This window comes from Ptychodera flava, chromosome 13 (genome assembly GCF_041260155.1).
Source record: "Ptychodera flava strain L36383 chromosome 13, AS_Pfla_20210202, whole genome shotgun sequence".
Lineage (NCBI taxonomy): Eukaryota > Metazoa > Hemichordata > Enteropneusta > Ptychoderidae > Ptychodera > Ptychodera flava.
This window is the reverse complement of record NC_091940.1, coordinates 23,858,466-23,874,183: the sequence shown is the minus strand read 5'-3', so window position 1 is coordinate 23,874,183 and position 15,718 is coordinate 23,858,466. Positions and strand designations below refer to the sequence as shown.

General features: G+C 40.8%; 1 protein-coding gene and 2 long non-coding RNA genes across 5 annotated transcripts; 2 read left to right on the top strand and 1 right to left on the bottom strand.

The window, feature by feature from the left end:
- The first annotated feature begins 5,563 nt into the window (after positions 1-5,563).
- On the top strand, positions 5,564-6,007 carry LOC139147885 (uncharacterized). Its single transcript, XR_011555825.1, has 2 exons — positions 5,564-5,793; positions 5,970-6,007. It is a non-coding gene; the product is annotated as an uncharacterized lncRNA (long non-coding RNA).
- A 3,257-nt stretch (positions 6,008-9,264) lies between these two features.
- LOC139147884 (uncharacterized) lies at positions 9,265-11,542 on the bottom strand. Of its 3 annotated transcripts, none has more exons than XR_011555822.1 (3): positions 11,147-11,542; positions 9,982-10,132; positions 9,265-9,409 (listed from the first exon to the last, which is right to left on the bottom strand). It is a non-coding gene; the product is annotated as an uncharacterized lncRNA (long non-coding RNA). The 3 variants fall into 3 exon arrangements; XR_011555823.1 differs by having other exon boundaries at positions 9,265-9,377; XR_011555824.1 differs by having other exon boundaries at positions 9,277-9,329.
- Positions 11,543-12,435: 893 nt separating this feature from the next.
- Positions 12,436-15,718, top strand: LOC139148515 (uncharacterized). The gene is made up of 2 exons (XM_070720005.1): positions 12,436-13,336; positions 13,425-15,718. Exons 1-2 carry the CDS (start codon positions 12,436-12,438, stop codon positions 15,716-15,718), a joined length of 3,195 nt encoding a protein of 1,064 aa, XP_070576106.1.

Here is a 15,718-nt window from a genome sequence, read left to right as displayed (position 1 = left end):
ACATTGCACGTCCAGGGGTAGACAGCATCGACAAAATTACACTCCGATCTCGAAACAAACAGATATGTAAGTGCGTTTATTAATGGCAATGTTAATGTCTTTAATTTGGAAATCCAAATTAAATTAAATTTCCAAATTAAAGACATTAACACCAGACGGCCTAAATATTCACAGCTAGCTGCTCCCATGCTCGATTTCATGGTCACCCATAATGCAATGCGAGTTGGCGTAGTTCCGGTTTCGTCACTCTGTCAGCAGACGATTGAATAAACAATAACAAAAGTAATGGAGAACGAATCGCCGCACACGCCAAAAATTTTTAGAAAAAGGGGCAGGGGCGGTGATTTTTGCTGTATACCTGGCTGTTTTAACACGAGAAAATCTGACAAGGTCAAGAGATCGTACTTCAGATTTCCTCCCGAGAAAACTGGACAGTTTTCGCTGTGGACGAAGTCCATAAGGTTAAGACGTGCCGGCTGGTATCCGCGACATTGGGATCGCGTTTGTTCCGATCACTTTATAAATGGTGAGATTTACTTTAATTGGTTCAAGATTTCATACGAATTTTGATAAGTCTTGGTTGATATTTTCTAAGTTCATGAAAAATTCAGTCTCGGGAAGAATGTTTACCTTCCCTAGCAGTGCTGTGATCCGAGTGAAACTGAAAGTATAGGTTGCACTCACAGTCGCTTGAGGGCTGTTACACAGCCGGTGACATAGGCTCAGTCACCGGCCGTGTAATAGCCCTCAACCGACTATGAGTGCACTGATACTATGATGTATTCGGTCGAGAGGGATACTAAAGTCCCCCTTACCCCATGACTTTGTACATTTCATCAACCCATGGGAAAATTTTAGCACAAACTGAGCGCTGGAAAGTATTGAAGACCGAGTCTTCTATTTGTTCATGATATGTTTGTGTGGGCACATAAAAATATTGGCGATTGTTAAAAAATCAGAGATAATGTTAAGGCACAGTACTGTGGTTAAGGGCTTCTTATGAAAACAAAAGCACAGAAAAAATGCTGAGTCAGCACTTTTTCTCCAATGGCTATTTATGGTAGGAAAACTTGAAGATTTCTGCAAAAAACAAGCATGGTGACCAAGTGTTTATCGTACATATTTTGAATTAGTTCCCCATTCTGAATAATTTCTGAAAATTTCAATAAATTGACAATATTCTATAAATGGTTTCTAGCTTTATGACATACAATACTGTGGTAAATGACAATAGTGTATTGATAATGGGTAGTCCCCTACCTTAAGTGACTTTAATTTTATCAGTTAGTGTAATTTTTGATTATTTTATGTAGGAGTCAAAAGCAGAAACCCAGACCATCCAGGGTATGTTCCAAGGATATTTAAAAGAAATGAGGTGACAGCAAGGAAAACGTTGACATCAAGTAAATTATTAAAATCACCATTAAAGGAAAAACACGCTATAGGTCAACATCAAGCTTCTAGAAGAGTAAGGAGGTCATTGTTTAGGACTAAAGATGCAACAAAAGGAAGACCAATCAATAACATAGCGCAAGTAGTAACAACAGCACAACCATTAAACCATGACTACCTCCAGACAGAAGTTGATTTGAGATGTGAGGAAGAGTTAGGAAAGTATATGCCAGAAATTAAAACTAAAATTGAAGAGTTAGAAGAACAGGTGAAACTTAATAGTACCAGGGAATTACAGCTTTTAAGTCTTGAGAATATTAAGGACAATCCAAAAGAAATGCAGTTCTATACTGGTTTTCCAAATTTTCACACATTCCATGCAGTATTCACTTTTTCTTGAACCAGAGCTAAAATATGCAATATTGGAGAGGTCAAGCAACTATTGACACTCCACATTTCCTAGATACAGGTAGATACATAAATAAGCCAGGGCCAGAAAGTAAACTTTCCCTCTTAGAGGAATTTTTTTTAACAATAGTTAGATTAAAAGTTGGATTACTAACAGAAGATATTGCCCATAGATTTAACATTTCAGTTGGTACTGTGTCTTCTGTTGTCACATCTTGGATAAACCTTATGTATTCTGATTTGAAGATGTTATGTGAGCTACCATCTAAATCAGTGATTGATCAAAATCAGTCTTCTGTCATGAGCACATTTTCTGATGTTAGAGTCATTCTAGATTGCACAGAGCTTTTCGTTCAAAATCCCAGCAAATTAGATGCAAAGAAGCAGCTCTTTTCAAACTATAAACATCATAATACCTACAAGTTCCTGGTTGGAATCAGCCCACAAATGGGGGTGACATATGTAAGTAGAATGTATGGTGGACGGGCCTCAGATCAATCTATCACAGAATCATCATCAAATTTACTTGAAAATCTAGACAATATTAAAGGTTCTGTTATGACGGATAGGGGGTTTCTCATCCAGGGTATAATGAATGACATGGGAGTACATATCTATATGCCAGCATTCAAAGGTTCTGAAAGATGTCAGTTCAGTGCAGATGAAGCTGCCTATTCAGAAAAAATTTCAAAAGTGAGGATACATATTGAGCGGGCAATACAGCGAATAAAAACATATCACATTCTTGATGGAGATCAGAAATTATCCATGAAAGATATTGAAGAGCAAGTTTTCACTGTTTGCGCATATCTTGTAAATTTCCAAAATCCAATAGTAAGGTGAGAAGTGAATATTTTTGTCCCTTCTGGTCAACTAGGTAGCTTTTGAGAGTTAAGATTGCCATCAGTCTCAGATGCCATCAGTCTCAGATGAAGAACAGTATTTTTATCTGGAAGAATTAGTACTACTGACAAACTATTATGATTTCATGTACAGGCTGTGACATGAAATATACAATCAATGAAAAAAAACTCATATTAATATAATTCTATTAAACAGCCAGATGCCTTCTGAAGTTGAGTCTGCAGGTTGGAAATTTTTTTCTTTTTTTTTGTAGGCTCAAAAATCAGTGTGTGCCCATATTCCAGGCTGTGTGAGTCAAAGTTCTGGTCAAACTACAGCTCAGATAACCAAATAACAAACAGATTGTTGGGATAGATCATATTGTACTTTGCTGTGTATCCTTGAAATACTTCAGTATAAAACCAAAGCTTGTCATATTTCAACTATTTATGGTAGATTCACATGTAACGGACACAATGTCAATCATTATACTTATTTATTTACTTTATATACTAGCTCTGAAGAATATGTACACAACAGGGACAAGCAGTCTATGCGCCTTGCATGCATAGACAATTAACTGTGCTACAATATACAGCAATAATATATATCCAGCTTGCCACAAGCACATTTTGTGGGTTCTTATTTCAAAGTGATGCATGTATTCACAGATGAAAGTTGACTGGATGATCTATAATAAAATATCTTTGAAGATCTTATAGTTTGTGTTATTGTGAATAAATTGATATATTTCAATCTAGAAATACATCTTGGATGTATGTTGACATGAGTACAGCATTATTCGCACATTTAAGACTCAGTCTAAAAAGAGCAATGATGTGATAGTTGCACAGACTTGCACAGTGAAGACTCCATTAAAGGGACACAAGCTGTAACTTTTGACTATTCTGTCAGTATTCTGGTTCTGTGTATCAATTACAGTTTCTTGTTTGAATCCCTAAAGCTTGATGAAATCTAAAATACTAACCTCTTTGAGTGCCAAAGTCTATTTTTGTCACCTTTACAAAATATACCCTGGTCAATTTTGTCAAATTTTTGCCTAAATTTTGATAAAATACTGTAGCCAATGAAATGTGATGTACACTTGGTCCAAAATTATCAAACAATTTCCAGAAAAATTAATAAAAATTAGTTCTTTGTCCAACCTTGTAGTGATTGTACGTAAGTTGGGGTAAAGCGTTCGAACTCTTTCGTTTCGGTTGCATCCAAACAGTGATCTTCCAGTTTTGGCCCAAACACAACATCGTGTCCGCCCGTAGTTGACAAGTGAAGCTTGTGACACAGCAACACTTCGAGGGCATGTCGACTGATACCTTTTGTGATTATATTAGCTGCTCTACAGTGACTGAGTAAATTGCTATATGAAAGGCTGCGCACATCTTTAAATGAGCGTGGGCGCTTTACAGGACGATCTGCTACTTTGAACGAAATCTCCTTATCGATATCACCAGCAGACGACATATTGTACCTTCAGTACCAGTAGCGACGGTAACCGGAACTACGCCGGTGCGTGTTGCATTATGGGAGACCATGAAAGAGAGCATTGTCTTTATTCAAATTCCAACACTAACGCCCTCCCAGCTACACTATAAATACACATAAAAACATTCTCTCAATTGCAATTCAACATCTGAGCCACTCAAATAGGTAAGAACTCCTGTATTTTCACCATACTGTGTCTTAGTATTTTCTCTGACATGTAACTTTTGTACGAAAATACCACTGTAACTCACTCCGTGTTGAAGCTCTTTGTTCTGTAGCAGCTGAGGAAATCCTACATTTAGGACGAAACGTTGTGCAGATATAATAAACTATTTGAACCAGCAGATTGGTACGTGTGTAATACCCTATAAACGAATATATCATAAACACGCCATCGACAACACTGGGGACAACCTGAAAAACCACAGTCGAACATGTATATGCATATATGATAATTAATAAAGTATAATTATATAGAAATAATAACACGAATAACAATAGGTTCAATTTCCGTGAAAATTTGGGTCGAAAAGACCAAATATGATATCGATTTCACTGCCCCATGTTTCCATGGTAACCATTTTAGGTGTTGAAAATTTCAGTTTTTCTAATATCCCTTGAAAAATTACTTTGGTGGGGAAGTTCGGGTCAGAGAACACAAATGTCAGACTTATTTTAATGTTTCGAGTTGCCATAGTAACTATTTTGGGATTGAAAATGTTACTTTTTCCCTAATTCCTATTAAAGAACTATTAATTGATGTAAAACATTGATAATAAGGGGTTTTCTGGTTAGCACACCAAAAAAAATCACACTCATTTTTAATGTGAGATGTTTCCATGGCAACCATTCAGGAGTAACAACATTTTTTTTTCAGAAGTCTCACAGCTTCAATGGATTGTTTTTTGGATTTCTATATAATACTTATAGCCCCTAAACTTGTAATAATAATAATAATCATAATAATAATAATAATAATAATGACAATATTTAATTCTTAAAATACGCGCTCCGCAAATGTCGCAGTGCGCTGAACAGAATTGTTTAAAAGATATAAAGACAGCTAAAACTCGAAAAACTACAATTACAAGTAAAATTTAGTGATTATATATATATATATATATATATATATATATATATATATATATATATATATATATATATATATATATATACACAAATATCTATCTATCTATCTATCTATATAATATATAATATATATATGTGTGTGTGTGTAGGTGTGTGTGTGTGTGTGTGTGTGTGTGGTGTGTGTGTGTGTGTGTGTGTGTGTGTGTGTGTGTGTGTGTGTCTTTTGATAGATAATATGCGCCCCAAATATATCATCACTCTCTGGTTCTTACTGTGATGGCTGATGTGCGGCAAAAACTGGTCAGCATTGGATATAGGATCGCTGTGTTGAATTGACCCTTCATGACCCTTTCTAGATTTTCAGAAGATCGCCCTCTATCTTTCTTAAGGCCCTCTGACACAAAGGTCAAGAAACTTCTTGGTAAAACAATTAAAAGGTTAAAGATTAAATTACACCCAGGCAGACACGTTTTTTCCTCCACTGTCTTAAAGCAAGTAGACATGCCACGTGGATCTCACTAACACTCCAGCCAAAAGTAGGACTGTAGGCGCAACGATGTAAGTTGATTTCCTTTTATGACTTTCCAATTATTTAGAGGACCATTTTGAATGCAGTGCTTAGATATTTTAGTAGAATTTAGTTCTTTTATTCCGTTTACTTTGAACTTGATTTGCCTCGACTCTCCGATGTAGACAATGAATGACCTTGTATTTTAATCTCTTTATTTACCCAGTTTTCACCGCTTCTTGAATAAACCTATCCTAAACTAAAGCAACTGAGGGTGGTTATTTCTTGGAGTGGTTGGCACTTAGCGGATACAAAAGTAACTGGACTCCGCCACAGTGAAAAATCGTTGGAAGTGAAAAATCATCGCAAGTGAGAAATTGCGGAAAACCAGTGAACCATTGGACAAGACACTGGCTCGAGTGCACAGCGGACACTGGCATATAGGCTACAAGGTAGGCCGACTGTATATACATATACAGCCAACTACAACTGACTAAAAGAAACTATAATGGATGAAGATAAAGTCGAAGGAGCTGAACTACCAGCCCACACAGAATCTCAAAATGAAAATCAAGGAGATATTTCTAAGACAGAAAATACCTCAGAACAAACAAACGAAGGGGCGGTGCCCAGTGGGACGGCCACCACTGTTGAAGGTGGATCTACTGCCCGTGCTGAAGGGCGCCCTCTACAGGACAGTAGGAAAAACGAAGGAGGACTGCTCTATGCTACCCTGAACACTGAAAAGGCCCTCTCAAGCATTTGGAACCAAACAAGGGGAGTTCTCATCGACCTCAGGGGGATGCAGGACCCAACAGAAAGCAAAATCGATACAGCAGAGACACTTTCCAAGGAATATGAACAAACTTGGAACAAACTTCAGAGACTTTATCAACAAGACAAGACTCCAGAAGGTAAGGAGCAAGCAGAATTAACGGAAATAAGCTTCAATAGGAACATTGAACAAGCGAATGAATACATTAACGATGCAAAGACAAGGAGAGCTGAAAACAGCGCATTCAACTTCAAATCACCATCCGAACGAGGATCTACACTAGGCAGCTTGCGTAGTTCACACAGAACCAGATCATCAACATCATCCAGAACAAACGCATTAAAGGCACAAGGCAAGGCACGCTCTGCAGCAAGAGAGGCAGAATATATGAAGACAATAGCCCATCATCAAGCTAAGATCAAAGTTATCGAAGCTGAAATGAAAGCAGAAAAGGCAAGGATCGACGCAGAAACCCTCCAGCAAGTAGCGGAAGAAAATTCCTTACCAGTACAGACACTTACTACACCAGACCAGTCATCAAACGACCATGTATCACGATACATTGCAATGAAAAGAGAAATGAAGCATGATCCATTACCAGCACTGAACTTTACCGAGTTCATACCCAAAGCACAAAAAAAAAGACTTAGAATCATCCCCTCTACTGATGCAACCAGGACAGGGAACACCAACAGAATCAGGTGAGACAGTCACACCTACTTCAAATCAACAGACACCTACAACAAGCCAGAACAACAACAACATGCAACCTCTGACGGAGATAGCCCAAATGATGGCCCGTCAACGTTTACCACTACAACAACCAATAACATTTGGAGGCGACCCAACCATGTACATGTCATGGAAAAGATCATTCGAGGCCACTGTAACAACGGCCTGCATACAGACATCTGAGAAACTGGATTTCCTGCATAAATACACGCAGGGAGATCCAAAGAAGATCGTCGAAGACCATCTACAACGATATGTAGACGACCCAGACGAGTCATATAGAGAGGCTTGGATAGAACTAGAAGACAGATTCGACAACCCTGCAGTCATCACCGCAGTAATCCTGGAAAGACTGAAGTCCTTCCCAAAAGTAAAACCAGACGAAAGCAAAAAGCTACTCGAACTATCAGACTTGTGCTCTAACACAGAGGCACACATGAGAAAACTCCCTGACCTTTCGTCCCTCAATACACCGCAGGGACTCAAGCCCGTCATGGAGAAGTTACCAAGATTCGTTCTCAACAAGTGGAGAGATAACGTGGCATCATACAAACGACGCCACAAAACATTTCCTCCATTCAAGTTCTTCAAAGACTTCCTGAAAGACACAGCGAAAGCAGCATGCGATCCTGATATTCCAAGACCAGACGACACAACCCCTGGAACAAGTAAGTCAAAATCCAGTCAACAAACGAAGACTAGAGCGCGTGTACACGCAACGAAATCATCAAATGAAGAAAAACAATGTCTCTTCCACGAGGCTACAGGACATGACCTGAAAGATTGCAAAGCATTTGCAAAGCAACCAGTTGCTGACAGAATTGAACTGTGTAAGAAGAAAGGCTTGTGCTTTAAATGCACTGAGAAACATCTCGCCAAAGACTGCACATCGACCATCGAATGCGCTATATGCAAGAGCAAGAAACACATCACCTGTCTCCACGCTACACCCGGTGACAGATCTAAGCAGAAAGCAACCGAAACCAAACCAGAAGATAAAGAAAAGGAAACCCAAGAAGCTACAACAAAATGCACCAGACTCACGAAATGCCCAGCCGGACGTTCGTGTGGGAAGATAGTCCTCGCAAAGGTGTATACACAAGACCGACCAGCAGACTACATAGAAACTTACGTAGTCCTAGACGACCAGTATGGGTGACAGCCACCTCTTCGACACACTGAAGATACACGGCCCAGACCTTGAATACGAACTGTCAACATGCAGCGGCAAAGGAGAACTCAGAAAGGGACGACGTAGCAACCACGTCATCATAGAATCACATGACGGAAAGAAAAAATTCTCTCTTCCCGTCCTGCTAGAAAACGACAACATAATGAGTGACAAGAATGAAATACCTACACCAGACATTTGCAAGGCCTTCAAACATCTGAAGCCCATCATCGATTACATTCCAGAACCGAAAAAGAACGTTGGAATTCACCTCCTCATCGGCAGAAACTGCCCAGAACCACTGAAAGTCAGGGAAACAAGAAACGGACCTGTAAACTCGTCTTGGGCTCAACGCACCGACCTAGGGTGGACAATTTCAGGCGAACTGTGCCTACCCTTACCAAACCTGCAGACCTGCCAGATGGCTGTTTCAGATCTTCGCAGCTCGGCTGTAGCAGATCACTTGCAGATATCTGCAAATGGTCTGATTTTGTGCATATATAATTAGCTTTGAGCTGCAAATTGCAGCTCATGGGCATGGTATGCAGATCAATGACATACACATGACAGCTCAAATGCAGCCCGTGACTTTTGACCTGCAGACATACAGCAGCTCATAGCAGACAACTTTCAGCCCATGACTTTTGACCTGCAGACATGCCACAGCTCATTGCAGACAACTTTCAGCCCATGACTTTTGACCTGCAGACATACAGCAGCTCATATTAGACCACTTGAAGACATATAACAGCTCAAAATGGACATTGCTCATTCACCATTATCATACTGCACGTAATTGGTCATATTTTATTGGCACACACACAAAAATATTTTATTTCTACCTCATGTCATGCTCACTTCAATGGCTCACAACAATACAACACAAGCAGCTGGAGATCCTCGTCACCCTGTTAGATAAATGTGACACACCTCATCAAAGTTACCATACCAGTGAACTAGCTCACATGTGAGTAAAAAAAGATAACACCTGATGTAGGATGAAGAAACACTCATTTATTACTAAAGGTTATGGGAAAAATTACACTGATAGAACAAAGGAAAAAGTCTAAAACCTTTATGAAGCTAGCATAATGTTATATCAAAACTAGTACAAACTAGTCCAAGTTTACTGTCATGAACAACTGATGTTGGAGATATTGTGAGATGTTTACCTCAGCATTGTTTGATGAATCAAACTTCTTCTGAGAAATTGTGAAGAGTTAATCTCAGAATTGTAAAATAGATCAAAGTTCTTGTAGTTTATTCAAATATTTCCAGTACTTATCAATTCCAACAAAAGTTATTCTGATGTATAGAATAAATATAGGAAGCTTTGAACAAATACCGGTAGTAGTAATGAAATTGAGATCCTCTATATGGAAAGGACATCAAACTATATATCAAGCAATACACATTTGTTTTGGCATTTAATGAGAAAGAAGAATCGCGAGGGTGTAATTTAAATAGATACAATTCACCCAGATGGACCATGGGAATAAAAGTGTTACTTTATGTAAAATCACTTCGCAGCAAACATGTTTACAAATTCTGTTTACTCACTCAAACCAAGGGATTTCCATGCTGAAACGACACAATGCTACATGTAGGGCTACGCTCTAAATTTAATCGCTCGCGTTTTTGATACTTTTATAGTGTAAAACTGTGAAGTTTTCCTTCAACGTGAAGCCTTAATACCAGTCACAGATGAACTCTGAAATGATAGAAGAATGAGAAACACAAGTTACTGAAATGTGAAAATATATGATTTACAGTGCTTAAATGCAGACAAAAGGTTCACGTAGCTTTTAAAATCCAGTGAGAATTTACATTAGCGAACATATCAATAAGCCAGTTAAGGCCTGTCGATGAAAAAGAAAGTGAAGCAAGGCTGCAGGCTGGCAAAGACTGAACCATATTACCGGTACACAGTGTTTCATCTAGGATACTACACCAGGGTGGGGGATTGGTCCCCTTCCACTGGAATTTTCGAGGGGATTTTAAAATTTTGGGGAACTTAACTTGTAACTTGTACGGGTTTATTTGCCCCGAAAAATAAGTTTGTCTGTTCACTGAATTCAAAAACAGGACCCATTGTGTGGGCCATTGACACCACAGTTTGCTTGTGACTTTCATTGCATGCCGTCTGCACTGAACACGTTTCTGTGACAATAAAGTCCGATTGTTCGTGTCGATTTTGCTATCAGAATTATTTTCAGAGTGTTATGGACATCCATACAATGCATAAAAACTTCAGTTTGTCTCCTTTTCTCAATCGTACAGAGATAATGTGACACAGAAACCGTATCGGGCTAGGGCAATGAACTTTGTGAACGTACACGTAACTCTCAACTGGCAGGCTTTCATATGCAAAATCAGCGTACGGAAAATTTACGCGTAGTATATTGTTTCAACAGCATTTTCATGAAGCAGATCAAAAGCCTAGATGAAACACTGATTACATGGTGATCGAAAATCGGCAATTTTATTGATGACAATTGTGTTGGATTGACAACAGGGTGTGTATATTATTTCAGCACCCTGTCTTCTTGAACCGTACAATCGCAAATCGGCAGTTTTACCACAGTCCCTCCACAAAACCGTGGTTTTACTGATGCCTGGCTTGAACTTTGAATCAACTAGATATCCTCGATATACCGAATGTAATCTTCAGAAAAGTCTGTACAAATAAAAACGCATATGAAGGAGATATGTCAAAGTAACTTACCTATAGTATCATTGGGATCGGTATGCGGTTTGCAATGCCGTTTGCAATTGCAGGCAATATATCCATGGTTTGACCTCATTTCTCCTGACGGCGAGACCTATTGGTACGTTGAATATGTCGTCAAGTATACTCGTTCAATTTGCTACCATTTTATCAAAGTTTGGATACCGTTTTCGGCGAAATTTCATCCAAAGTTTAGCAAAGAAACATGACAGAGTAACCCTGAAGCTAATTCAATACGTGTAGATTAACGGTCGATGTGTCTTGCCGCTAACACTTTGACCTGCGTGACCTGGGTCATTTAGCGAATCTGACCAATCGCGGACAACTTTTCACATGATAAATGACGTCATCATGCGTGATGCAGCCTAACCAACAACAACATGCAACGTACACGTTTTTTGATGTTCGGACCTGTGGGGAGTAGCAAAAGTAGCGGTGCTCGGATCTACAAATATCAAAGGTAAAACGGAGCACAGCTTAACATCGAATGAACAATGATTCTGAGGAAGACACGTTGATAATTATAAGGCAACTTCTCATTGATGCACAGGGCTTTCCCGGCGTTTTTATATGTGTGCCCATAGGATTACGCTGATAGACTACATGTACACGTACACGCGTACTCGATCAATTTTCTGAGCCGAGATCGCAAAACGGACGCACGCAAATTTTAATTTGAAAATGGACTGAACTCATTAAATACCTGACCTTCCTTATAACTTCACTCTACTAGAAACGAAAACTCAACTACGGTGGTGCATACCCTTATATATACCTTGACTGGCTCATGTTTTGCTGCCAGTGAACTGTTTCGAGCTGCCATAGAGCTGTGACAATTATAGTGTCAACAAAGTTTTACTTCGAACGATTTTGAGCTGCATAACGGCTGTTGACCGATCGGCCAAGAGCTGCACAAGTCTGCATTTCGTCTTCCAGAGACACTCGAATCTGCAGCAGACAAATGACAGCTCCAAACGCTCTGTGCAGATCTGCATTAAAGCTGGTTTGAGCTGTCACAGCTCTGAAACCGATCTGCTGCAGCCAAATGAAGATCTGCACGTTTCCTACGGGTAGAGACAGCAAGAGGTGTAATCCGCACTTCAGTACACCGTACGACTGCAACCCTCAACGGCTACAACGAATCAGCGCTCGAATGTAACCATCACATTCACATCAAAGACATAATAAGCCCGAAACCCGTCAACTTCGGCACCACCGTCTTCAAGCGGACACCTTACGACGAACAAAAGGCACCCTCCATTGAAGACAAGCAATTCCTGGACATCATGCAACGAGAAGTCCATGTAAATGAGGAAGGAAATCTAGAACTTCCTCTCCCCTTCAGGCAAGACCCAAAGAAATTACCGAACAACCGACAATCAGCTCTGAACCGATTCTACAATCTACAGAATCAGCTTCAGCGTAAACCACAAATGATGGAAGAATACTTTCAGTTTATGAAGAAAATAATGGAACGTGACCACGCAAGTTCCGTTCCAGAAAACGAATGGTACCTACCACACTTCGGTGTCTACCATCCAAAGAAACAGCAGATCAGAGTAGTATTCGACTCCAGTGCAAAGTACAACGGAGTCTCCTTGAACGACGCATTGCTTCAGGGACCTGACCAAATGAACAGCCTCCTCGGTATCCTGCTACGATTCCGACGCAAGCAGACAGCAGTAATGGGCGACATAGAACAAATGTTTCATAGCTTCCACGTCAACAAAGAACACAGAGACTATCTGCGCTTCTTTTGGTTCAAAGACAACGACCCCACGAAACCAGTAACTCAGTACAGAATGAACGTACACCTGTTCGGCAATGTCTCCTCACCAGCCATTGCTACCTTCGGACTGAGAAAGATCGCTGAAGACGGCGTATCTACGTATGGAGAAGACGTGAAAGAGTTCATCGACAAGAACTTTTACGTCGACGACGGACTAACCTCAGCACCGGATGCACAGAAAGCTATCAGTCTCATCAATAGAACAAGAGACTTACTGGCGACCAGAAACGTGAACTTCCACAAGATCGTTTCTAATGACGAAGAAGTCATGACAGCACTTCCAAACGAAGTACGAGCCAAAGATCTACAGAGTTTGAAATTTCAACCAAGACACCTTACCAACACAGAGATCATTGGGGGTCAAGTGGTCTCTAGAGGCGGACGCATTCACATTCGAAGTAGACTTGAAGGAGAAGCCATTCTCACGGCGGGGAGTACTGGCGATCGTCAACTCAATATACGATCCACTCGGTATACTCGCACCAGTTTCCATAGAAGGAAAACTAATACTACGAGGCCTCATGACAGAAACTAAAGGACGCAACTCATCAAACCTTGGATGGGATGAAACATTACTAGAGAAATACTTGCCCAGATGGACCCGCTGGTGCAACAACCTCAACTACATCACAAAGATACAGCTACAGCGATGCTACACTCCACCCACCTTCGGACCCATAAAGAAAACAGAGTGTCACATTTTCTCTGACGCCAGCAATGAAGCCATAGGTGCTGTAGCGTACTTGCGGTTTACTTACCATGAAGACAACGTCAACGTATCATTCATACTTGGCAAGGCAAAGGTAAACCCGACTCATGCAGTCTCTATACCTCGCCTAGAATTATGTGCAGCCGTCCTAGCGACAGAACTCGCACAGAAGATCATATCAGAAATCGGCCTGAACATCGACAATGTCATATATCACACGGACAGTGAAATCGTCCTTGGATATATAAACAACAGCTCGAAACGTTTCCACGTATACGTAGCGAACAGAGTAGAAAAGATACACAACATCTCATCACCACACCAGTGGCGACATGTGTCTACACACGAAAATCCAGCTGACATCGCATCACGCAGCGTACCAGCCCAAAAACTCAACTCAACTATCTGGCTATCAGGACCAGCACTCCTGTGGCAGCGAGACAAGCAAGACAAAGACAACCATGAAGAAACAGAACACAAATACACAGTAAGTGACGAAGACCCTGAGGTCCGCAAACAACTTGCTGTCTTCATCAACACATCAACGAAGGAAGTAGAACAAGACGACTTAGGTGCTCACCGATTTCAACGATTCTCATCATGGAGATCCTTGAAGAGAAGTATTGCTAACTTAATAGGCAAAATTCGACAAAGAAAATCACCAGAAAAGACAGACAAAAAGGAGAAAGAGAAGTCTCCAGAAGAACTGAAAGTTGAGATGATGGCACAAGCAGAAACCATCATCCTACGCTCAGTACAGAAAAGTGTGTTTCATAAAGAATATGAGATACTATCTGCAGCAAAGTCAGCAGGCACGGACGACGACAGACTACAGAAACGAAATCCCATCACCCGGATGAACCCATTCATCGATGAAAAAGGACTCATCCGCGTTGGAGGAAGACTTCGTCAATCTGACATCGACCTCTGCGGCCGACACCCCATCATCCTCCCACAGGACAACCACATTTCACGACTTATCATCGATCATGTACATCGACAAGTACAACATCAAGGCAGACAACTCACCCTGTCAAACGTCAGAGCTAATGGCTATTGGATCATGGGTGTACATGACATGGTAAGAAGCATACTACACAAATGTGCGGTATGTAGAAGACTGAGAGCAAAACCACTCACTCAACTCATGGCCGACCTACCATCGGACAGAACAGAGAAAACCCCACCATTCACCAACGTCGGAATGGACGTATTCGGCCCCTGGACTATAGCTTCCCGCAAAACCAGAGCCGGTACGTCTGAAGCAAAGAGATGGGCAGTTATCTTTGTCTGTCTCTACACTACAGCAGTACACATAGAAGTAATAGACTCCATGGACACTTCATCATTCATCAACGCCCTATGTCGCTTCATAGCTATACGCGGCAACATCAAGAAACTCAGATGTGACCAGGGCACCAACTTCATTGGCGCAAAGAACGAACTTCAGGCAGCAGCCAAAGAGCTGGATCAAGACCGCATCAAGAAATTCCTTACAACGAGAGACTGCGAGTGGATTTTCAACCCACCTCACGCATCCCACTTCGGCGGTATATGGGAACGACAAATTGGTACCATCAGACGCGTTCTTGACTCCATGCACTATCAACTAGGCAAGCAACAATACACACATGACTTGCTGACAACTCTCATGGCAGAAGCCAGCGCCATCGTCAATTCCAAACCTATAACGACTGTATCATCAGATGCAAACGATCCCCAAGCTCTCACCCCAAACATGCTACTCACCATGAAGACTCAATCACCGACCCCACCACCAGGCTCATTTGTCCAACAAGACATCTACAGTAGAAAACGTTGGCGACGCGTACAGTATCTAGCTGATCAATTCTGGATACGATGGAGAAAAGAATATCTACAAAGCCGTCAGCCACGACCAAAATGGAACAAATCTACAATCAACGTCAAAGAAGGAGACGTGGTTCTTTTGAGAGAGAAAGAATACGCAAGAAACAGCTGGCCCCTCGCTCTCATAGTGAAGGTCTACCCCAGCGATGACAACAAAGTGCGAAAAGTAGACGTGATGATCTACAAAGATGGCGAACATTGA

Coding starts and splice junctions, on each gene's coding strand:
- LOC139148515 (XM_070720005.1), top strand. CDS start 12,436: ATGCAACGAGAAGTCCATGTAAATGAGGAAGGAAATCTAGAACTTCCT. Junction 13,337..13,424: donor CGGACGCATTCACATTCGAA/GTAGACTTGAAG, acceptor TACTCGCACCAG/TTTCCATAGAAGGAAAACTA.